This window comes from Argentina silus, assembly GCF_951799395.1.
Source record: "Argentina silus genome assembly, chromosome: 14".
NCBI classification, from domain to species: Eukaryota; Metazoa; Chordata; class Actinopteri; order Argentiniformes; family Argentinidae; genus Argentina; species Argentina silus.
In genome coordinates, this window is record NC_139668.1 from 5126724 (window position 1) to 5149463 (window position 22740).

General features: G+C 46.5%; 3 protein-coding genes and 1 pseudogene across 4 annotated transcripts; 2 read left to right on the top strand and 2 right to left on the bottom strand.

The window, feature by feature from the left end:
* Positions 1-432: 432 nt before the first annotated feature.
* LOC310815289 (aurora kinase B-like) lies at positions 433-3711 on the bottom strand (annotated as a pseudogene). Its single transcript, XR_014555104.1, has 5 exons — positions 3704-3711; positions 3351-3438; positions 1255-1395; positions 888-1062; positions 433-657 (listed from the first exon to the last, which is right to left on the bottom strand). The product of XR_014555104.1 is annotated as an aurora kinase B-like (transcript).
* A 32-nt stretch (positions 3712-3743) lies between these two features.
* Positions 3744-11306, top strand: aste1b (asteroid homolog 1b). The gene is made up of 7 exons (XM_083685024.1): positions 3744-3773; positions 4403-4658; positions 5047-5313; positions 5936-7206; positions 9203-9434; positions 9611-9803; positions 9933-11306. The coding sequence occupies exons 2-7, from the start codon at positions 4421-4423 to the stop codon at positions 10237-10239; spliced, it is 2508 nt and encodes an 835-aa protein (XP_083541150.1). The 5' UTR covers positions 3744-3773; positions 4403-4420; the 3' UTR covers positions 10240-11306.
* Positions 9961-19501, bottom strand: klhl7 (kelch-like family member 7). Its single transcript, XM_083685312.1, has 13 exons — positions 19101-19501; positions 18850-18952; positions 18540-18633; positions 18133-18257; positions 17259-17434; positions 16907-17081; positions 14899-15041; positions 14464-14704; positions 13861-14062; positions 13446-13543; positions 13137-13320; positions 12745-12923; positions 9961-10099 (listed from the first exon to the last, which is right to left on the bottom strand). Exons 1-12 carry the CDS (start codon positions 19224-19226, stop codon positions 12746-12748), a joined length of 1845 nt encoding a protein of 614 aa, XP_083541438.1. The 5' UTR covers positions 19227-19501; the 3' UTR covers positions 9961-10099; position 12745.
* Positions 19502-19854: 353 nt separating this feature from the next.
* Positions 19855-22064, top strand: LOC310814961 (uncharacterized protein). The gene is made up of 4 exons (XM_083684540.1): positions 19855-20106; positions 20530-20617; positions 20870-21091; positions 21241-22064. Exons 1-4 carry the CDS (start codon positions 20047-20049, stop codon positions 21624-21626), a joined length of 756 nt encoding a protein of 251 aa, XP_083540666.1. The 5' UTR covers positions 19855-20046; the 3' UTR covers positions 21627-22064.
* The last annotated feature ends 676 nt before the right edge of the window (positions 22065-22740 follow it).

Genomic DNA, 22740 nt, shown 5'->3' on the forward strand with positions numbered 1-22740 from the left:
TAACCCCAGGTGAAATAGAATAGTTTACTGGAAGGCTCTCTGATGAAAATGTAAACAGTCATGTTATGTGCTGAAAAAGACGTTCTCAAACACGTGCGTGGAGAGGAGAGATAACAAATTCGCAGAACTTAGCCTCATGTATCTCTACTACTTAATAACACATTGCACAGCCAGTATTAGTTGTTTATGAGCACTCCCCCCCCCCTGCCCCCCAAGGGACCTAACTGTGATATAAGTTCAGGCTAGGTCTCTAGGGGCGGGTGGCTGGGGTGAAGATGGAGTGTGTGAGTAGGATTCTCAGTAGTTGTAAAATACCGAAATGTGACTACAAAAAAAAAAAAAAAAAAAGTGTATGCTAAGTAAAAACATATATTTAATAGAAATTCCAAGTATGTATATACAGACAAATTCAAAATGAATACTTAAACCAGATCAGAAGGAGTCATTCACCCACCCTGGGACAAAGGCAGGGTGGCTGGTTGGTTTAGTGTTTCTTGGCAGTGCAGACTGAGGGTAGACCCGTGGTGAGTTGGTGCGCACCCATGGGTGGTCAATCGCACACTGCAATGGGAGACGTGTGGGTGGGCTGTATTGGAGGAGCTTTGAGATCAGGTCCCGTACACCATCAGACACCACCATGGGGAATTGCAAGTCCACCTACAACCCAGGGAAAGTAATTAGCCAATCTCACCATCTACAATTGCCTTGGTTGCATATCTATATCCATTCCAGTGGAGATGTAAATAATGATGTCATTTTCAACTGTCATCAAATGTTTCTAAATTACAAAGATATCCTTTCTCTCCATTGACAACGGTTTTACTGTCTGCAATAACAAACAATGTAACTTGTTGCCATTTAGTTATTGAGCATCAAAATATGCAAACCTTTGTGACCTTCTTGTATGTGTCAGAGTGGCTGTCAGTTTCAAACGGGGGGTTTCCAACCAAACACTCATAGCAGAGTACCCCTATGCACCACAGGCTCACCTTTTCATCATGGATGCGCCCCTCAACCATCTCTGGTGGAAGGTAGTCCAGTGTTCCCCACATTGTACGGCACCTAGAGGGGGGCAGACAAGAACAGTTGCAGCTTTAATGGCAACAACTGACCGAGAATGACATTGGGGGGAAATGCGTTAGACTTACAGTGAGTGACTGATGGAGAATAAGCTAGCATTGACCAAGACCTTGACCGTACAGAACACGATTCAAATCCAGTTTGCGGCTGGAATGGGTTTCAGTGATTCCTCACCTCAGGGACGGCGCATGGACAGACCAACCAAAGTCAGCGATTTTCAGCTCTCCACAGAAGCCCAGCAGGAGATTCTCTGGCTTGATGTCCCAATGAATCACCTTCCTGTTATGGCAGTACATCAGACAACTCCTCCATGTACTGAAAAAGGGCATTCACAGATATTAGATCAATTCTGGTGGCTTTGAGCAACACATGTTAAATAAAATGTAGACAAGACACAAGGTTTGACACATTGTATAAAGTGGTCCAAAGTTACTAAGGCCATAATCAGACCATGTCCATATGTTACAGACCATGTCCATAATCAGACCATGTCCATATGTTACAGACCATGTCCATAATCAGACCATGTCCATATGTTACAGACCATGTCCATAATCAGACCATGTCCATATGTTACAGACCATGTCCATAATCAGATCATGTCCATATGTTACAGACCATGTCCATAATCAGATCATGTCCATATGTTACAGACCATGTCCATAATCAGATCATGTCCATAATCAGATCATGTCCATATGTTACAGACCATGTCCATAATCAGATCATGTCCATATGTTACAGACCATGTCCATAATCAGATCATGTCCATATGTTACAGATCATGTCCATAATCAGACCATGTCCATATGTTAGACCATCATCCAACACATGCCAGCCATGGTAACTCAAGGGCAAATACAACATGCCGTTAAAAAAAATGTTTCAGTCATTGTATAGAAGAAAACCAATAGATTCCTCAGAATTTAGATTTGGTTTGTGTACCTAAAGCCAGGTACACATACAACTAGAGCACCGATATTATCGGCCGATATTGGCCTTTTACAGAAATATCTCTATCGGGACATTCCTCTGATAATGCACCAATATGCGGCAGCCTCACATTCCAAAATTATCGAAAATCTGTAATTGGGTTTTTTCATAGTAACTTATACACATATAGCTTTTTTATGATTGAATAAACATGTATATTGGTGTTTGGTGTTACTGGAGTGGCAAATAAAGTGGCTGAATTGAGCAAAGTAACGTTAGCTCTTTGGACTGCAGTCAATTAGTACAGTCGCTAACTAAAAGGATGTTGACTGAACAAGACAGTTATTCGGCATAAGGAGTCACACGTTATTTATGAATAATTTATTTCACTTGTTAATATGGCTAGCTTGGATCCATGAATTTCAGAGTCAGATGTTCTAGGTAACTTTTGTCACAAGCAGCTTGGGTGCGTAGTTCCAATTAACGTACTGCACAACGCAGTTGAAGAGAGCGGAATATACCACTTTTTAAAGTGTCTTGTGGAGGGCTGGAATAAACCAATACTGAAAATGACAGTGGTTAGCAACTCTTGTTTTAAGAATGCTTTTCATTCTTAAAACAAGAGTTGCAAGATTGTAGTTAATAAACTTAGATGAAGAAAGGAAGCTGCAGAGGTCCGGATGAGTCAGTTTAATCGTCTTTAATTAATCATAACTTCATCTTTACAATCCACGGCCAGATGTGGGGGCTCCTATACAGCCAATAATGTCCCCTCCCTTCTAGTCTAGCCGTTCAGTCTTATATACCTTATCTTACAGAACAGCATGTACTATCTTCCAGATTTGGGCATGGAAATCCCAGGTCTACATTATTCTAGACATTTTCAACCTATACGGTGGTGATGTTCATACCCTTTACCAAATAAGGCTATTCCCAACACTATCTCTCCTGTACCATCCCGTACTGTCTCCTCAATCTACAGTGGCCAACTGCATGCTGCAACATTTCAAGTGCACAATACTGTAGGCTTATACATAACACATCAGGCCTTCTTCTGGTCAGAGCAAAATACACTACAAGATCATTTTAGTTACATCATTTTAAACAGTTTTGATCTATGCAGTTTCTCAACTAGGCAGTTTGGTCTTGGCTGTTGTCTGGCATCTGTATCCGGCTGTGATAAATCCCAAGAGTTTCTCTCATCCTCTCACCTTCTCCAAAAATCATTGTAGGAGGTGATCGGAGGTTCCTCCACTCGAACCATCTTATACTATGTTAGGAGGAGGCATGGTGTTGAGGAAAGAATTTTGCGATTTACCCATGGACACTGCTGTTACCGTGGGAGTGCGCTGGTCATTAAAGTGCCCACATCGCTGCAGCTGCTTGTACTTGTATATCTCCCCACGTGGATATATATATATATATCTTATTTATCATATTTTCCAGGCATCTGATCACTGCTAGCCCTAGTTGGTAACTCCAGGGTTTTTAATCTGGTCTTTTTCCCATTCCAAACTAATTTGGAAAAACCCTTTTCTAGATCTAATTCTAGCTAGCTACCTTTTTAGTCACCCACAACAGAAGATTTTGGGATAGCATAGGGCCTATAAAGCCAATGCATACGATGTTTTAATCTGACCACTAGATGGTGACAAAATGTAACCATAAACCACCCGGAGTGTAAACTCACTTTCCCATGATTCTATTCGCTCGGCTCCATAAGTAGGAAGTAAGCGCTTCATCTGATTGTTGCGAAACTGGTATGTGATCAATTTTCAATGTAACTGTTGATTTAGTAATATGTCAACTTATCGACAATGCACGCATGAATGCAATATATCACTGTATGACCGCGCGTTGTCACGTGTATTTTTCCATAGAAGATTGTTCCATGATACTTTGCCTGCGATATAGTTGCAACTCCAAGTCTGTACTTGTCCGCCTGTTCTAGCAGGATGAACAATATTTTCCACAGAACTTAAAACAGTTAATTATAGTCTAACTTTAGCTTCAGTAGGGCATTTCTGACTGAGTCAGCTACCAACCACAGGCTAACCTCAGTCGTAGACTTGTACAGTATTTTAGGGATTCGATTGGACACACCAACCAGACCTGTACTGCGACAGCATTCTGTTTACTACAGCATTTGGTTTGTGATCATGTACTGTGTTAGTACCTGCCAATAGCTACTACTGTAGGCATTTTGACAGCTGCTGTTCCAATAGTTTAATTAAGATGAATGACCAGTCCTTCTGTCCTCCATCCTCTCCATAGAGTATACAAATCAATGGATTTGTGAGAACCTGTAGCCTAGAGTGAAGGCAATATGGAGGTTGTCAGAAATGTGTTTAATATCTCTCTCTCTCCCTCCCTCCCTCCCTCCCCGCAGGTTGTCTGATGGTATAGCATGGGGGTGCAGGGTCTGACCAGCTACGTGGAGGGGAACCGATCGTTCTTCCAGGACCTGAGGTTCAGGGACAGTCGGCTGGTGGTGGACGGCTGTAGCCTGTTCTTCAGGCTGTATTTTAACCATGGTTTGGAGCAGCAGCATGGGGGAGACTACGACACTTTTGCTAGCCTGCTCTCTGAGTTCCTCTCTGCCCTGGCTGCCTGCAACATACAGCCCTACGTGGTGCTTGACGGAGGTACGGCCCAGGTCCTATGCATGTCATATGCATGTTCCATGTATGTCTATGAATGTTTTATTCATGGCTTATGTGTCCTGTTGATGTCTTAAGTCATGTCCTAGCCAAGCTCTAATGTGCTATTTTTCGTCTCAGATTTTGGCTCTGATGTGATTTCAGTGGTTGTGTTGGTTAGAGCAGAAACAAACTGGCATAGTCTTCCTGCGTTGTAGAATGCCAAGACAAATCCCTATCAACGTAGAATCACTCAACAAGAATGTCTAACATTTATTTTATTTGTATGTTTATTTGAATTCTTAAATCTAATCCTTTTTAATAGTGATCTGGTTGTGCTTGTGAGGGATGGACCCCAGGTATATTGTTTATTGTTTGTGTTTATGTTTTTGAGGGATGGACCCCAGCAATAAGAAGCTTGCCACTGTGAGGCAGCGTCTGCAGAGTAAGATCAAAGAGGCGGACTCTCTCTCCCACGGCCGCCGTGCCTCGGTCCTCCCCCTCCTCACACGAGATGTCTTCATTCAGGTCCTCTCCCAGCATGGCGTGCCATTGGTCCAGTGCGCCGTTGAGGCAGACTGGGAAATCGCTTGTTTGGCCAATCAGTGGGGCTGTCCTATTCTGACCAATGACAGTGACTTCTTCATCTTTGACCTACCAGGTGGGGTACCTGCACCCAGACTTAGAAGTATCCGGCATGCAGAATTCCAAATTGAGGAGATGATTACTTATCATCAAAACCTGACTCGTGTTTATTCATATCAAAATGTGCAGAAAATCCCGCTAAAACACAGAATTCACTATAACGCTTTCACGTTCGGTTTTGTTTTTAACAACGATGTTGTTGCCGATCAAAGATAGTTACTCTATCATTACTAAACATGTAGTTTAATTTGCCTTGAAATGTTGACATGGTGGCGCCGCCAAGTTCGCAGCGTTGCGCAGCGCCAATCTTAAATTTTTTGGGCGAGAACCCTGGTAGATCACTAGGTTCTTCAGGAAGTAAATTGTTCCAAATGGAACCCGTTTGAGTGCATTGAACTTGAATGGATTGGAGCAGTCTCCTGGTCTCATCTCTCTCATCATGCAATGTAAGTCGCTTTGGATAAAAGCGTCAGCTAAATGGCATATATTATTATCTTTTAATAATATATGCAGTTTAGCTATATTATGTTAACGTCTTTTTTTTATTTTATTATTTAGGATTTGCACACACACAATAACAAAATGAATCTTATCTTCATCTTCTCACCTTCTCTTCTCTCCTTCTTCTCTCATCCTAGGGGGTTACCTGCCGTTCAGTTTCTTCCACTGGACCGACCTTCGCGGGAAATCGGGAAACAAGTACATCCACACACGTTGCTACACGGTGAGTGGTTTGTGTAAGCGGTTCGGGGGCATGAACCGGCAGCTGCTGCCGCTGTGTGCCGTGCTGGCGGGGAATGACTACGGCACACCGAGGGGCACCTCCACTCTCCTCTCCATGCTGGACCTGACCTGCCCGGGTAGGGGAGGGGGAGGGAAGAGTCCCCCCTCCCGCATAGAGGGTCTCCTCCTCTGGCTCTCTTCCTTCCCTGGACCAGAGGAGGCGCTGGAGGAGGTGGGGAGGATGATGGGAGGAGGAGGAGAGAACAGCAGTCTCTGTTCCCTCCTGCGGGCAGGCATGCAGGACTACCACCTCACCCCTCAGAGCTCTCTGGTTCGCTGGTTCTCTGGAGGCTCCATGGCACCAGGGGGGCAGATGGCCGATCCCAGCCCGCTGCCGGAGTGCCTGTCCTGGGCTGCGGGGCGCGGAGCTCTGGCCCCTCTGGTCCTGGATGTCCTGGTGCTCCGCAGGGTCATGCTCACACCGCAGGTGGAGAACAGCAGACTACCCAGCAGCCACTGCTGTGCCCTGCCCATACGTCAGGCTCTGTACGGGATTCTGCTGCACAGGGAGGGGCAAGAGAACCAGGAGCAAGGGATGGGTGGTAGGGGACAAGGGGGTAGGGGACAAGGGGGTAGGGGACAAGGGGGTAGGGGACAAGGTGGTAGTGGACAAGGAGGTAGTGGACAAGGAGGTAGTGTACAGGAGACTCCAGACCAAGGGAAGAGGGGGAGGCGTGGGAGACAGCGGGGGGGGAGGGGTCGTGGGGAAGGGAGGGGGCAGGAAATGGGGCAGGAGAACCAGGAGCAAGGGATGGGTGGTAGTGGACAAGGAGGTAGGGGACAAGGTGGTAGTGGACAAGGAGGTAGTGTACAAGGAGATAGTGTACAGGACCAAGGGAAGAGGGGAAGGGGTGGGAGACAGCGGGGCGGGAGGGGTCATGGAGAAGGAAGGGGGCAGGAGAGTGGGGGGGGGCCAGGGAGCCAGCTGAGACCTCAGGGTGATAGCGGACTAGCGGGTAGGGGCATGGTAGTGATGGAGCAGGGAGAGACGGGTGTAAGGGGAGAGGGTACCTCTGGCGCCCCCATGTGTGTGGAGGAGTATGACAGGCACGAGCTGACACTGAGACGCAACCAGACGGAGCTGCACCCGCCCAGAACGACGCTGTACCTGAACACGCTCAGCCAGGTAACCATAGCAACCCCCTGTCAGCATCCCTTTGAGTTTTATTTCTCTACGATTCCGATTTAATTTCATACTGAGGATTGAAGATTTTTGTAATACATTTGGACTGAGTGATGAAGTCTGTTTCCAGACTGAGTAAGTTAATTTAATCTTGTTTAATTCAGTGTGTTGCTGGTAGTATTGCTGTGGCTATCCTGTCTGAAGCCCTGGGACCTAGTTTCTGTTGAAAACAATCTGCTTGAAACAAATTGCTGTCAATCTCCAGTGGGAGGGGCTGAAACTCCTCTGCAAGGTATTAAAGTCCCTACTCAGCTTTGACTAGAACTAAATACATTTGGACTGAGTGGTGAAGTCTGCCTGGTCGTTAACTGATCGTTAGATGGGAGGCGCTGCAACCCTGCTAAGTCATCAGCAATTACAGAATCTTCTATCCGGATGGTGAAAGAGCGACAGCCTCCTGACAAAGATGGAGTCAATCTGTGGTCCATCGAGGAAAGCCAAACTACTAAGTATTTTTATTCAATTTGATTATTTTTCACTACTCTTGAGTGTATTTAGCGCTACCTACATCTTGTATTGCCCACAAACCCGCTTTCTCTATATTGGCAAATATCACTGTGCTTTCTCCCCATTCCGGTTACTTCATCCCTCAGGAGGACACACAGACACTACACCCCCCCTCGCAACGCATCTAATCTAGTCTACCCACCATGCTCAACTGACCACGACCTCACTGTCGCCGGAGGACTTTGGAACTGCCAGTCAGCGGTCCGGAAAGCAGAGGCTATCTCAGCTTACGCCTACTTCATGTCCCTCCACTTCCTTGCCCTCACAGAGACATGGATTACACCTGAAAACACAGCTACTCCGGCAGCCCTCTCTGATGCCTACTCCTTTTCTCATTCCCCTAGACTCCCTGGTCGAGGGGGAGGCACAAGACTCCTCATCTCACCTAAGTGATCACATGATGTCCTTCCTCTGTCACACCTGTCCATATCCACCTTTGAATTTCATGCTATTTCTGTCACCTCCCCTGTCAAACTTCACATTGTTGTTATCTACCGTCCCCCAGGTCAGCTTGGCGACTTCTTAGAAGAGATGGATGTCCTTCTCAGCTTCTTTGTGAGGACGGCACACCACTCACACTACTTGGTGACTTCAACATCCAGTCAGGGAAGCTTCACTCATCTGGAGTACTTGACCTTCTCTCCTCCTTTGGCCTTCCATTTCCAAAGACCTCCTTCTGTTCCTTACCACCATAACCAATTCCTCTCTATCCACTGTCTTTAAGACACTTGCAAGCAATGGTCAGCCCCCAAACCCCTGTACGATCACTCCGCTCTTCCACCTTGGCTGGCTGCCTCAAGGTGGATGCACTATTCGGTCACAGCTTTTCACTGTCCAGGCGCCCCACTGGTGGAACGAGCTTCCCACTGCAGTCAGGACTGCAGAGCTACTACCTATCTTCAACCCTAGACTGAAGACCCATCTCTTCAGGCTACATCTTGACTGTCCCTCCTAAAGACCTCTTCACCCCCACTACCCCCTGTACAGTTTCTCTACTGTAAATAAAAATTAAAATAAAACAAGTAATTCTTCCTTCTTATAGTATTGTGTCTGCCAATCTCCCCTGGTCCTAGCATAGATTTGTTTTTCTTATGATGACTGATGTATAGATGATTCACTTACTTAGGGAAATTTGTCGCTTTGGATAAAGGCGTCTGCTAAATGTCTAAAATGTAAATGTTGTTGCAATTTTTTTCTCAGACACAGGTTAAGCCTAATCCTAGACTGAAAAGCACATTTGATAGAGATTCTCCATTGACGATGTGATTTGGTGCAGGACGACTAGGCTTAATCTGTGTCCAGGAAACCTTCTCTTCGTGTTTGGCATTGGCTTGGATTTAGCTCATTTTAGTTTTAATGTATTAGCTGAAATACTGTCATTATGCTCTGATCACATGTCCACATTATCCTCCACCCCCTGTCTCTGCCCTAGGCACCACTGGCCTTGCGTTTGGGGGTCCTGTTGGATGTTCTGGGGGTGAAGGAGTCTGCTCTAACCCCCGTACCCCCCCACCTCCGCCTGACTGCGGGGGTCACAGCCTTCTGGCTGAAAAGGGCCAGGCCCGCTCCCTCCCCACCCCAGCTACAGGCTCTACTGCTGGGCATGGTCTACGGAGAGCTGGCCCGCTCAAACCCGCCTGGAGCTCCACGCAACCAGCACACAGGTCAATTACAGTCTGTGTCTGAATGATTGTCTGCGTGTTGCATGGGCAGCTTTTTACTTGTCTTCATATAATGCGAAACACTTCATGAATGGCAATTATAGTTATTATATATAATAACTATAATTATAGGGTTTTTTACTGGTAATTGTACATGTTTCCATCGTGTTCTCTGATAGGTCCTGAGACAGACTGGGCTGCAGAGCGCAGCGTAGGGGCAGGGCTGGATAGACAGAGACTGCGGCCAGGAGAGAAGCAGGATATGGATGTTGCAGTGGCTCACGGTTTCAGCCAATGGCAGGCCTGCCTCTGGAGCGCGCTCTGTCTCAACCAGCTGTTGTTACTGCCCCTGCCTGAACCATACACAGCATGGTAATACAAATATACACACACACACACACACGCACACTATTCCCATTGCTTAAACCATGCTATTTCTCTCCCTTAAGGGGTTTGACTTGTCCTTCTACTGTCTTTATTTATCCTCTCTCTCTCTCTCAGGTTGTTCAGTGGCTCACTGGTACATGGGCTGGTCAGGTCTCTCAGAGGGGGGCGCACTGCCGAGTCTCTCCTGGCTGGAGGTCATCTCTCTGGGGAGCTCTACTGCTCCATGCTGGCCGCCGTGCGGGACTGCAGCCACAAAACTCACCCCTCCTCATCATCGTCATCTGCAAGGGGGAGGAAGAGGGGGAAGAGGGGGAAGCAGGGGAGGGGGGGGGGAATTAAAGTCCCATCCACTCGGGAGATAAACAACCGATTTGCAATGCTGATGAGTGAGGAAGATGAGGATGATGATGATGAAGAGTAAGAGAGATGACCAGGTGGCATTTTACAGACTGGACAATCATGGCGCTTTTCCACAAGAGACCCGGTCCCACTCCAGACCTTTTTGGGCCCAAGCACTGTTGTTTGTTTTGCTGCATTGTGTTTCCACCACCAGGGTGACTCTGAGGACTTGGGGAGAGCAGGGAGGAGCAAATGATCGACGTGGTCAGAAACACTTTTTCCAGCAGGGTCACCCACAAAACCAGCATGACTACTTGTAACTTATCCCGAAAAAAAGTCCCGAAAATCTCCCCAAGGTCCCAGGTCTGGGCTTCTTTGGGGCAGTTTTCGGAGATTGCCTAAAGCGACAGTGGAAAAGCGCCATCATTCCAATGTTTTTAAAACAGCTCAGGGAATGCTGTGCGCCAACGGAGAAGCAGGGAACAGGGATTTTAACTGTCGGGGTTCGTCTCAATCATCTAAAGTGGCTTCCTCTCCTTGCCTCCTCTCCTTCTGCTGCATTGATCTGTGAATGGGACAGTTGAAAGCAGCACTTCCCCATACAATGTTCTGTCATTGTTTTCATCTGTGTCAATAATGTTATTTTTTTTTCTTCTTTTGGTTTTATACTCTAAAGGTTTTGATTTGAAATCAAACAATTACGATGAGGTAAGTAGAGATTCTCAGCTTTTATTTGATCAGATTTGTTTGTTTGTTTGAAAAAAAATGCATCGCTGTGCCATTACTTATACAGGGCACTGTCTCTTGTGTGTTTCTATGAGAGCAGCTGAGGGAGAGGGAAGGAGGCCAACGTAGACTTTTGGGATGCATCTCTAATCCTTTTCACAGTAGCAGCTGTACATACTCTGTTCCCAAAAGTGAAGTCTGCCTGTTCCTTTATATACAATATATGTGTGTATATATATTAATTCAGAATTGGTTCTAATGTATTAAAGTTTAGGATAAATGGGATGCAGGTGTTTCTGATTTTATGTCACTCAGATTACAGTCACTATATGCATTTGTGCCTATGTACCATTGTTTACCATGTTTTTTATATTACAAATATGTGTATAATCAATACAAATTTATATAAATGTTTTAACCAATGAGATGTGTTTGTCATGCCTTCTCTGCTCAGGACATTCTGTTATACACTGTAGCCCCCCCTCACACTCCAGACAGATATTGAGACACGTGTGAATTGTCACAGATAAGTGCTTGAAATGTCTCATTCAATTATCTCTCATTCAACTGAAATTACTCTTTCAGTTGATACAATGGCTTCTGCATATCTGTCCCATATTTGGGTGTTTACATACATGGACTTGTCCATACACTCACATCTTGACCAGCATTCTATTTATTACCTGAACTCCCCGTCCACACACACACACACACAGTAACAACATCATCACTCTCTCACACACACACAGTTTTTATTTGATTGTATTCACAGTACAACTTCTAAGAACAACAGGTAACCCTTTCAATGAGGCACACACATACACTATAACACATTGTAACTCAGTATAGGCATGTACTGTTTGTGAGTGCATTATAATGGCCTCATAATATGTAATGTCTGTATTAAGCCTTTTTTTTTTTTCCCGACCCAAAAATATCTGATAATAGCTCAGGACTTTTGTCTTATGAGGTGACATAAGACATTATAATGCAGTAATACATGTTCATAAGCGCTATGAAAGCGTTATAACTGTATGCTTTAAGAAGTGTTACCGAAACACATTTACAGCTTAAACCAGACGAAAGAGAAGCACAGCTGTTGATTGGCTGAGATCTCCTGAGTAATACACTGAAACTGACACAGCACAAATGAATCAAATGTTTCAGATTTATTTGTATTGACCTAAACTATATTTTACAAGAGAGTAATCCGATTTCTGGTCCCGGAGGACGTGAGACCCTGAGAGGTAATACACACTACAGGGCCGGGCCAAGCCGAACCATACTGGCTTAGGTATTTTTCCTCTCATATTGTCCAGCACAGCAAATATGGTGGACGTATAACCAAGCCAGCACAGCACAGCTCAGCTCGGCTTGAATTAGGGTGTAAACGACAGCTGTACAGCAGTGGAGGCTGGTGGAACTAGAAATCGCAGGATGGTACCATGCATGTTTGATACCATTCCTCATTCCATGCATTACAATGAGCCCGTCCTCCAATTTCTACCTCCACCAGCCTCCCCCTGCTGTGCAATTATGCTACTGGATGATAGAGTACCTAGCCTCCAACATGATGACCACTACAGCACCTCTCCTTCAAGCTATACCACCCAACCCCTGAACATATATATATATACATACACACACACACACACACACACACCGCATTTAGAAGTATATACAAAGTTTGTCTCGTAAAGCCACACCCCGCAAACTCACATTCGCTCTGCAACATGTGGAGAAGCATGGACATTTAAGAGTTATAAAAAGCTGACATAAAACAAAGATAGTCCACAAAAAAAGCATCACACACAGACACGCACACAGACAGACACACACACACAGAGGCAACTGAGCACACCTCATGTTGCTGTCGATGATGATGAGGATGAGGATGACGGAGAGGGTGTGTCTCCTGAGTGTGCATGGGAGTGTGTGTGTATCAGATCTATCTCCTCCTCGTTGGCTCCGCAGGTGTCCACAAGACAGATCAGACAACTGGTGACGGGAAACGCTCTCACCTTACTGCAGGTCACCCACCTGGAACACAAACACATTACACTGAGTGAGTTACATACAGAAAGAGATGTTACACACACACACACACACACACACACACACACACACACACACACACACACACACACACACACACACACACACACACACACACACACACACACACACACACACACACACACACACACACACACACACACACACACACACACACACACACACACACACACACACCTGTCAGCATCAGTGTGGTACTCCAGTACGTGTCCGAGACGCCCGACGCCCTGGAAACCAGCCAGCACGTAGATGACTCCGCCCACCGCCGCGCACTTCACCGTGACACCACGCCACGGCATCTCCGTGGCAACCCGCCACTCGTTAGTGGCGATGTCATAGTACTCCACAGAATCCAGCCCACCTACACACACACTTTCCCTTAGCTACATTGAAATACATTATGCCAAATTACAATGTTTCATCATATTTCCACACTACATTACATTACACACACACAGACAGAGACAGACAGACAGAGTACAGTACCCAGTCCACTCTGCCCTCCCACAGCATAGATCCTGTTGTTGACAAAAACCAAGCCGTGGTTCTTCCTGGCTTCCCTCATCCCACACAGTTCTCTCCATCTGCAGAGACAGAGAGAGAGAGAGAGAGAGAGACAGAGAGAGACAGAGAGAGAGACAGAGAGAGAGAGAGACAGAGAGAGAGAGAGACAGAGAGAGAGACAGAGAGAGACAGAGAGAGAGACAGAGAGAGAGAGACAGAGAGAGAGAGAGACAGAGAGAGAGAGAGAGAGAGAGAGAGACAGAGAGAGAGACAGAGAACATATATAGGTGACCCAGAAGACATCTGAAGAGTCTGTGTGTGTACATGAGTATGTCTGTGTGTGTGCACATCAGTATGTCACTGTGTGTGTGTGCGCGTGTGTGTGTGTATCTCTCACTGTTCAGTGTTGGGGTCGTAGACCTCACAGCTGCTGAGGACCCTCCCGGAGACGTTGTTGCCTAGCGACCCTCCGCAGACGTAGATGAGTCCGTTGGCCTCCACGGAGCCGTGGCTGCAGCGCGGCATCAACATGCTGGCCTTCACCTGCCAGCTCTCTGTACGCGTGTCGTAACACTCAAACAGGTCCAGCGCCGAGCTGCCTACACACACACACACACACACACACACACACACACACACACACACACACACACACGTAAGCAAGCAAGCACTCACAGGCGTGTGCACACGTGTAGGCAAGGAAGTGCACACACTTACTCATTCACACACACACACTCACACACACCTGAGCTTACAGTGAACAGGTAACCTGTGGGGGTACCCACCAACTCCTGGCCCTGACCCTCCCGAGGTGTCGATCTTGCCCTACCCGGCCACGTCCGACCCTCCCGAGGTGTCGATCTTGCCCTACCCGCCCACGTCCGACCCTCCCGAGGTGTCGATCTTGCCCTACCCACCCACGTCCGACCCTCCTGAGTACTCGATCTTACCCTACCCGCCACATCCGACCCTCCTGAGGTGTCGATCTTGCCCTACTCACCCACTTCCGACCCTCCGGAGGTGTAGATCTTGCCCTGCGCGGTACAGGCGGCCAGGCTGTCTCTTGACGTAGGCGGTCCTAGTTTGGAGTACCAGCTGTCCTTCACCACGTTGTAACAGTCCATCCTCTTGATGGGGAACAGCTGGGAGCCTCCCAGGATGTACACCACGTTGTCCCAGAAGACGGCCGTGGCGTCACGCCGCTTCTCAAACGGGCAGCGGATGTCTGTCCAGCTGTAGTCCTGAAGACACGCGCAGGTCGGTCAAAACAACGGATTAAAATCGAAGTCAAATTGTTTTGTTATTGTCATTCCGTAAATTGAGCTAACTACGACAAGTTAGCGTGATGAGTATTAAAATATGATAAGAATATAGTTACTTAATAGTAGAATGCGTTACTCTGCGTGTGTGTGTGTGTGTGTGTGTGTGTGTGTACCTTGGGGTTGAAGTATCTGCAGGACTGGGGTTGGGATCCTCCAAACAGAGCTATTCGGTAGTCGTGTTTCTTCCGTCGTGGCCGGCTGCTCTCTCCCAACTCCTCACGATCCTCTGGAGACAAGAGATGGTACCGCATCCCACCTACACACATACACACACACACACACACGAGGTTACACACACACATCACATACACAAGAGGTTACATACACACACATCACATACACAAGAGGTTACATACACACCACACACTTACGAGGTTACACACACGAGAGGTTACACACACTAGGGATGGGCATGATTAATCGACGATCGATTAATTGATCATTAGAATTTCGTCGATTAAATTATTTTTTTAGTTGATGAAACTAGACTTCGCGTCGTGCCAAACAACTCCCCTTACCTGTTGTAAAATCAGCGAAACCCGCGGCCTCTTGGGGCTTATTGCTTAATTTTACCACACGGGGGCAATATTTGAAAAAAAACGCCACAGGCCTACTCAGTTACCTGCGAGTTTCCGTGTATTTCAAAAGTAATCATGAAGAGGTCACGGCGAAGTGTGGTGTGGGACCATTTTGTTTTTAAAAAATGACTTAGTTAACTGCAAACACTGCGAAGCTGTGTATAAGTATAACTCGGCCACGACTCAAATGATGTACCACTTGAACAACGCGCATCCGACCCTGGTTAGTGGCGGTGCATCCTCCTCTCAGTCTCAACCTAGCATCAACTCGGTGTTAGCACGGGGGAGCTGCGATGCACAACGAGCAGAGAAAATTACCCAAGGGATCTGCAAGTTCATTGAGATGGATATGCTGCCCTTAAGTATTGTTGAGGGAGAAGGTTTTCGAAAACTGATAAACTTATTGGAACCAGCATATCACATTCCGTCACGACGTACTATCACCAGACTGATAGAAACTCACTACGAAGAACGGAAGCAAGCCGCGGCCTCTCAGTCCCAGGTCTCTGCTATGACACAACTCCTTGGGGAGCACTATACCACTCAATGCGAGTCTGGCATCGAATCAGAAATTCAGAACTTTCTGAGGGAGGCCCCCCCACACCTGGATTGCACCCCTACATACTGGTGGAAAGTAAATGGAATAAGGTTCCCCAGGCTTGCCAAGTTAGCACGGAGGTACCTGTGCATCACGGCAACGTCGGTCCCCTCAGAGCGGGTGTTTTCGGCGGCTGGACTGACGGTCACCAGGCTGCGGTCGCGTCTGACCCCAGAGCATGTTAACATGCTCATCTTTCTCAACAAAAATCAGTAGACTGGTGCTGAAGTTGTATGTGAGTTACTGGTTATTTTTTATGAAGCTTTGTTAATAAGCCTAATTCATTGTTGGGTAGGCTAATCTCCCTCTTTCTCGACTTGGTGCCTTTTTTGATAGTTTTGAGTTACATTTGGCAAAACCTGTCCGACCTAAGTATTATATATTTTTGGTTAAGTTATTGTTTAACATGATTGTTTTTTTTTTAATATTATTATTATTTTGGAAAAAAAACGAGGGTCAGTTGTGTTTATAAGCACCGGCTTAGCTGCAGGCTCCGCGTATCTTCAATTGAACGGATCCGGTTTAACTGCCACAAGAGTTGTTCATCTTGTAATAAAGATCTCAATGAGGAAAACACGCTGTCTTTTTGTATTTTCATTGCATTTTGAATATAGCCTATAAATAGTGAATTTTAATATAAAAATATTAATGATTAATCGAAAATCGATCGTTAATTCTCCCGACGATCGACTAAGACAATTTAGTCGAATGCCCATCCCTAACACACACACACACACACACACACACATACATACACACACACCTGAGCTTACAGCGAACAGATAACTGAGCCCGCGCACGCATGCACACGCACACACACACACACACCTGAGCTGACATCACACACATTGAAACATATATATGGTATGTGTGCGTGTATATGTATGTATGTGCGTGCATATTCATGTGTGTGTGTGTGTGTGTGTGTGTGTACAGTATCCTCACTGATGACCATCTTGAGGCACTCAGGGTTGTCCTGTATGAGAGGCTCGGCCTGGACGGTCTTAGACAGGAAGGCTTTGGAGACCAGAGGGAAACGCACACGACCCAACACCTCCACCATGTACCTCTGCCTGTTACACACGTCATACTTCAGCCAGCGCACTGCCGCGTCGTAGATCTACACACACACACACACACACACACACACACACACACACACACACACACACACACACACACACACACACACACACACACACACGGTTAGAGAGAGAGAGAGAGAGAGACAGACACACAATGACATATGGTTATCTTCCTGGCCTGTATGAAAATGTTTGTGTGTGTGTGTGTGTACCTGGTCCTCAGCACGAACGGTGAGTGTGTCCTGGTGTAGCAGGTGTGTGAGCTGAGAGACGTCCAGCTGGAGGAACTCATCCAGCTTGTAGGCCTCAGTGAAGTGGAGGTGGATGAAATCATCAGCCGCAGCCTTCAGCTCTGGACAATCCAGACACTCAGCCAGAGAGGAGATACCTACAGGGGAGAGAGAGAGAGAGAGAGAGAGATCAGGCAGACTGAAGATACCTACAGGAGAGAGACCAGAGGAACTAGATACCTAGCTACAGGAGAGAGACTATAGGGACTTGAGACAGCCTGAGAGGAGATACCTACAGGAGAGAGAGAGACCAGAGGAACTAGATACCTGCAGGGGAGAGAGAGAGAGAGAGAGATCAGGCAGACTGAAGATACCTACAGGAGAGAGACCAGAGGAACTAGATACCTAGCTACAGGAGAGAGACTATAGGGACTTGAGACAGCCTGAGAGGAGATACCTACAGGAGAGAGAGAGACCAGGCAGACTGAAGATACTAGAGATACCTAGCTACAGGACAGACACGAGGGACTTGAGATACTACAGTCTTTTGACTGTCCATACAGTCCATGAGGGCAGAGATACTGTGTCTACCAGGGGAAGCTGGGTGGAGGTCGAAATTGGAGGACGGGCTCATTTTAACGCATGGAAACGTGTTGTTTGATACAATTCCTCATTCCATTCCATGCATTACAAGGAGCCCCTCCTCCAATTTCTACCTCCACCAGCCTCCCCTGGTGTCTACTGGCTGGGTCAGAATAAAGACTGAACTCTGATTGTAGAAACGTGACTCGAGATTAGATCTTACCTGGACAGTTGGTAGTGGTTATAGAACTGTGGCTAATAGAGCAGGTCTTACCTAGACAGTTGGTGGCGTCTATCTGCTCTTTGAGGAAGTCCACACACATCTTCTTGACTGGTTCTATCTGGTACTGGTTCGCTGCATCCAACAGGGACTGGACGTTACTGCTGTTTACTGAGATCCTGATACACACAGACACACACACGTTACTACTCAAAGCCCTCTCCATTGAAACAGGCCAGTTTATTTGATTGCGATGTTGTTTGCTTTGCTATATCACAAGAGTATGTTTCTCCTAGTCAGATCAGTAGGTCTCCTATTGCATCTAAAATGGACAAACAAATGTAAAAGACCCATGTGTATGAACGTCCAGCGTAAGTCTGGTGTTAGTCCGGTGTTAGTCCTGTGTTAGTCTGTTGTTAGTCCTGTGTTAGTCTGTTGTTAGTCCGGTATTAGTCTCTTACCGTGCTGTGTAGACAAACTCCACCAGCAGCTCAATGATCTCTGGCTCAGCACTCTTCAGCTCCACCTCATGAGAGGTAGACTCCATCATACTGGCTAGAGGGAGGAAGAGGGGGGGGGGGGGGGGGGGAGAGAGAGAGAGAGGAATAGGGGGGGGGGGGGGGTCTGATTTATGAGATATACCTATGTCACCATCATCATCCTTTGTGTGTGTGTGTGTGTATGGTGGTGGTGGTGGTGGTGTGTGTGTGTGTGTGTGTGTGTGTGTGTGTGTGTGTGTGTGTATAGTGGTGTGTGTGTGTGTGTACTCACTGGTGAACATGAGACTGAAGAAGTGGCTGGCTGCAGCGAGCACCACTCTGTGAGCAGGGAAGTGTCTCCCCTGCACCACCAGAGACACATCACACAGGGTTCCCTACAGAAGACACACACACTGTTAGACACACTCACACTCACTCACTCTGTCGAGACACACACACACACACACACACACACACACACACACACACACACACACACACACACACACACACACACACACACACACACTCACTCTGTCTCACCTGTTTCCTGAGGCTGTTCATGACTCCCATGATACTGGACAGCTGCCTGTACTCTTCCTTGGAAGCAAACTTCCTATCGCTCTTCTTCTTGGACACTGACGCCTTGTCGCCCGGAGGAGTGGCCATGCCGCCCGTCTGTCACACTCGTCTGCTCACAACGTCCCAGTAACCAACTGTGTTTGTTTTGGCTTAGCAGTTAGCTTAGCTAGCCAGAGCTCTGGCCCTAGCTTACTAAAAAAAGGAGGTGTCCAGATCGCAACTAATGGTGTGTTTCTACTTACTGTAGAGACAGCACGTACAGGATTTAACGTTTGATCTCCCTGTCAATAAAGCGCGGTGTGTGTCGGATCAGGGGTTTAAAGAGACGTGGTGCTGTCAGTGTTTTCCTGGTTGCATTGGGGTTATTCAGCTAGCTTCTTCTTCTGGGCCCCTTTTCTCCTTTGTCTTCATGTTGTGACTCCTCAGCGGAATTCGGCGCTACATCGCCCTCTAGAGGAGAGTTCCAGACCACCTCTCTCTCAGACCATAACCAAAAGTTATTTGCGAAAGTTTCATGATGAAAGTCAGTCGACCATGATGAAATGAAGTGTGGAATGCTTGTCTTCACTGTTGATGAATGTTTTTTTTGTTTTTTTTTTAATGTGGGATCGGATATTAGGATAGGACAGGATACCGTCACCTATTCATTTGCCTTTGTTGATTACTTTAGAAAGTTTGGGAAAAGTCTGAAGTTCATATTCAAGACGTGTCACAACGGCAGTTAAATAGAATAGCGTCTGCCAAATGCCTACACTTCCCATCTCACGTGGTAAGAGTACCGTAGCAGGTGCACCTGTCGCTGAAGTACAGGAAATAAAAAACAACACATTCCAGCAGTCTCATGACGCTGACGTCATTAGGAATCCGGGACAGGGATTAATTGACCTAAATCATATCAGCGACAAACATGTCTCTACTACTCTGTTGCTGCCCGTGCCTTTCACCCACTGAAAACACCGACGGCGAGGTACTTTATACAATCACTACTAGGAGGAAACGAAATCGTTTCATATTTCATAATCAATTGTGATACAGTAACAAAACATGACCTAGATGTTTCTGCGATTAGCAACAATGGCAACGCTGTAGCTCCGTTTAGACTCATTGTTTGTTGTTATCTGCTGTTAAAAAGTTATGCTTTAGGGCTGATTGGATTTGTGTGAGCTGCTCCTGAACTCCCACTGGGTGGAACAGGTTGGAAACCAAAGTGTGTGTGTGTGTGTGTGTGTGTGTGTGTGTGTGTGTGTGTGTGTGTCTGACTGTGTGTCTGTCTGTCTGTCTGTCTCTTTGTGTGTGTCTGTGTGTCTGTCTCTGTGTGTGTGTGTGTGTGTGTGTGTGTGTGTGTGTGTGTGTGTGTGTGTGTGTGTGTGTGTGTGTGTGTGTCCTACAGAGGCAGCCCCTACTGCAGCCCAGCACTCCAGGACCAGGACCAGGACCAGGACTTGAGAAACCAGAGTCAGCCAGACTCAGACGCGCTGGTCTGTTTCTGAGCCCTGACCCCTAACCCCTGACCCACGGACAATTTTGGTTCATTGTAATTAAAATGGCAACTCTGTACTCCCTAGATGGGCAAACTAGCCACAGTGCAAAACGAGTCAACACATTTGGGAGAAGTTGTTAGAAGCTTGTACTATATGGAAGTTTGACTTGGTGCTGTGGCTTTAGGGCTTTGTGTGTGTGTGTGTGTGTGTGAATTAAATACAAATGTGTGTGTATGTGTGTTGTTGCAGACACTCTGCCACAGATTCGCAATGGAAGGTTGGCGGTGCGCCGTGTGTGTGTGTCAGAGCTGGACCAGAGGTTCTCTGACACTGCGGAGACCTTTAATGAGCAGCAGGAGCGGTTCGAGCTCATGACACAACGCATCATCAAACTGCGACAGACCTATGGCTGTAACCATGACGACGCTCTGTCGCTGACAGAATGTGTGAGGAGGATCAGAGAGGAGCACGGTGAGCAACACACAGACACACACACACACACACACCTCACCAGATGGCATTCACAGTTCACACACTGCCTATGAATGATGGGCCAAGAGGAGCTGGGTAAACAGAATTGATCTCTGTCTGTCTTTCTCTCTCTCTCTCCCCCCATCCAGAGGACAGATTTAGGGTAACCATAGAGATGGATGGGTATGATTTCTCTCTCTCCGTGGTCCCTCTGATGTCAGAGGACAAGTCACTACCTTCCCGTCTGCGATTGGCTCAAGAGGAGCTGAAGGGTATGTCACAGGACGCCAAGGCCACAGTTGCCGTAGGGACCAAACTCCAGGAGCTGATAGGCTGGCTGCTGCGGGGGGAGGAGCAAATGGCCGAGCAGGTCAGGGAGGCAACGCCGACCTATCAGGAGCGGTGTAGGCTGGAAAAGAACCTGAACGAGACCATGCAGGAAGTGAGGAGGGCGAAGGAACTGTCGCTTGGATACAGACAACAGGCTAGGAAGGTTCTGACTGAGGTCGCTGAGATAGCTGGAGTCAGAACCTAACGCACAAACGCACGCACGTACGCACGCATGCACGCCGCACACACATTCATACACTCTCACACACGCTCACAAACACACAGAGACACACACATACATATACACACATTAAATGAGATATGTTATAATGAAAGCCGCTTTTAAACGTAAAAGTACTATATGCACTTATTAGACCACTGTTGGACAATGTTGTTGTCCACACTGTGTCTACCCGCAATCAAATAACAAGAATGTTGCTTTGCATAGCCTCAGACGTTTATTATTGGAACAAGCTTCCCACTGCTGTCAGGACTGCAGAGTCACTACCTATCTTCCACTGTAGATTGAAGACCCATCTCTTCAGGCTACATCTTGACTGTCCCTCCTAAAGACCTCTTCATCCCCACTACCCCCCTGTACAGTTCCTCTACTGTAAAAATGAATAAATAAATAAATAAATAATAATCCTTCCTTCTTCTTCCATTGTGACTTCTTCCCCTGGTCCTAGCATAGTTTTTTATTTTCTTATGCTCACTTACTTTAGACAAATGTACTTGTTGTGAGTCGCTTTAGATAAAAGCGTCTGCTAAATGTCAAAAATGTCATAAAATGTATTGTAACCCTACTCGCGATGGTATGTATACAGTATAACCTTGTAGTATAAAGTGATATATATATATATGGGCAGTAATTAGGTCTTAATCAATGCAATTTGAATATCAATCAATCATTTAGATTAGATTAGATTCAACTTTATTGTCATTGCACAGAGTACAAGTACTGAGACAACGAAATGCAGTTCCATCATCGTTTCATGGTTGTTAATAGAGAGAGTAAGAGAGAGAGAGAGAGAGAGAGAGAGAGAGAGAGAGAGAGTGTGTGTGTTGTTGCTGCCTGGTATTTCATTATGTGTTGTGTTGTACTGAACATTCTGATTTATGACCGGTACAGTAATTCTTCCGGATTTAAGAGGATTAGATCTGCCCAGTGTATAGATCTTCCTAAAATAGATCATAAATCCATCAATATCAGCATAGCAGAAAGAGGGTCATCTGGAGCGCTGAGTGTTGCTGATCTGACCAGATAGTCTCTCTATTGTACTGTATTTCTGTTCTGCTTTCATTCATGTTGTGGCAGA

Bases quoted from the DNA above. Each gene is read 5' to 3' on its own strand.
- aste1b (XM_083685024.1), top strand. From the start codon at position 4,421: ATGGGGGTGCAGGGTCTGACCAGCTACGTGGAGGGGAACCGATCGTTC. The intron at 4,659-5,046 runs GTACGGCCCAGG...TATGTTTTTGAG, and splicing joins CTACGTGGTGCTTGACGGAG to GGATGGACCCCAGCAATAAG. The intron at 9,435-9,610 runs GTCAATTACAGT...GTTCTCTGATAG, and splicing joins TCCACGCAACCAGCACACAG to GTCCTGAGACAGACTGGGCT.
- klhl7 (XM_083685312.1), bottom strand. From the start codon at position 19,226: ATGGCCACTCCTCCGGGCGACAAGGCGTCAGTGTCCAAGAAGAAGAGC. The intron at 18,258-18,539 runs GTAAGAGACTAA...TGTGTGTATCAG, and splicing joins GAGTTTGTCTACACAGCACG to GATCTCAGTAAACAGCAGTA. The intron at 17,435-18,132 runs GTAAGACCTGCT...TCTCCCCTGTAG, and splicing joins AGACGCCACCAACTGTCTAG to GTATCTCCTCTCTGGCTGAG.
- LOC310814961 (XM_083684540.1), top strand. From the start codon at position 20,047: ATGTCTCTACTACTCTGTTGCTGCCCGTGCCTTTCACCCACTGAAAAC. The intron at 20,107-20,529 runs GTACTTTATACA...TGTGTCCTACAG, and splicing joins CTGAAAACACCGACGGCGAG to AGGCAGCCCCTACTGCAGCC. The intron at 21,092-21,240 runs GTGAGCAACACA...CCCCCCATCCAG, and splicing joins GAGGATCAGAGAGGAGCACG to AGGACAGATTTAGGGTAACC.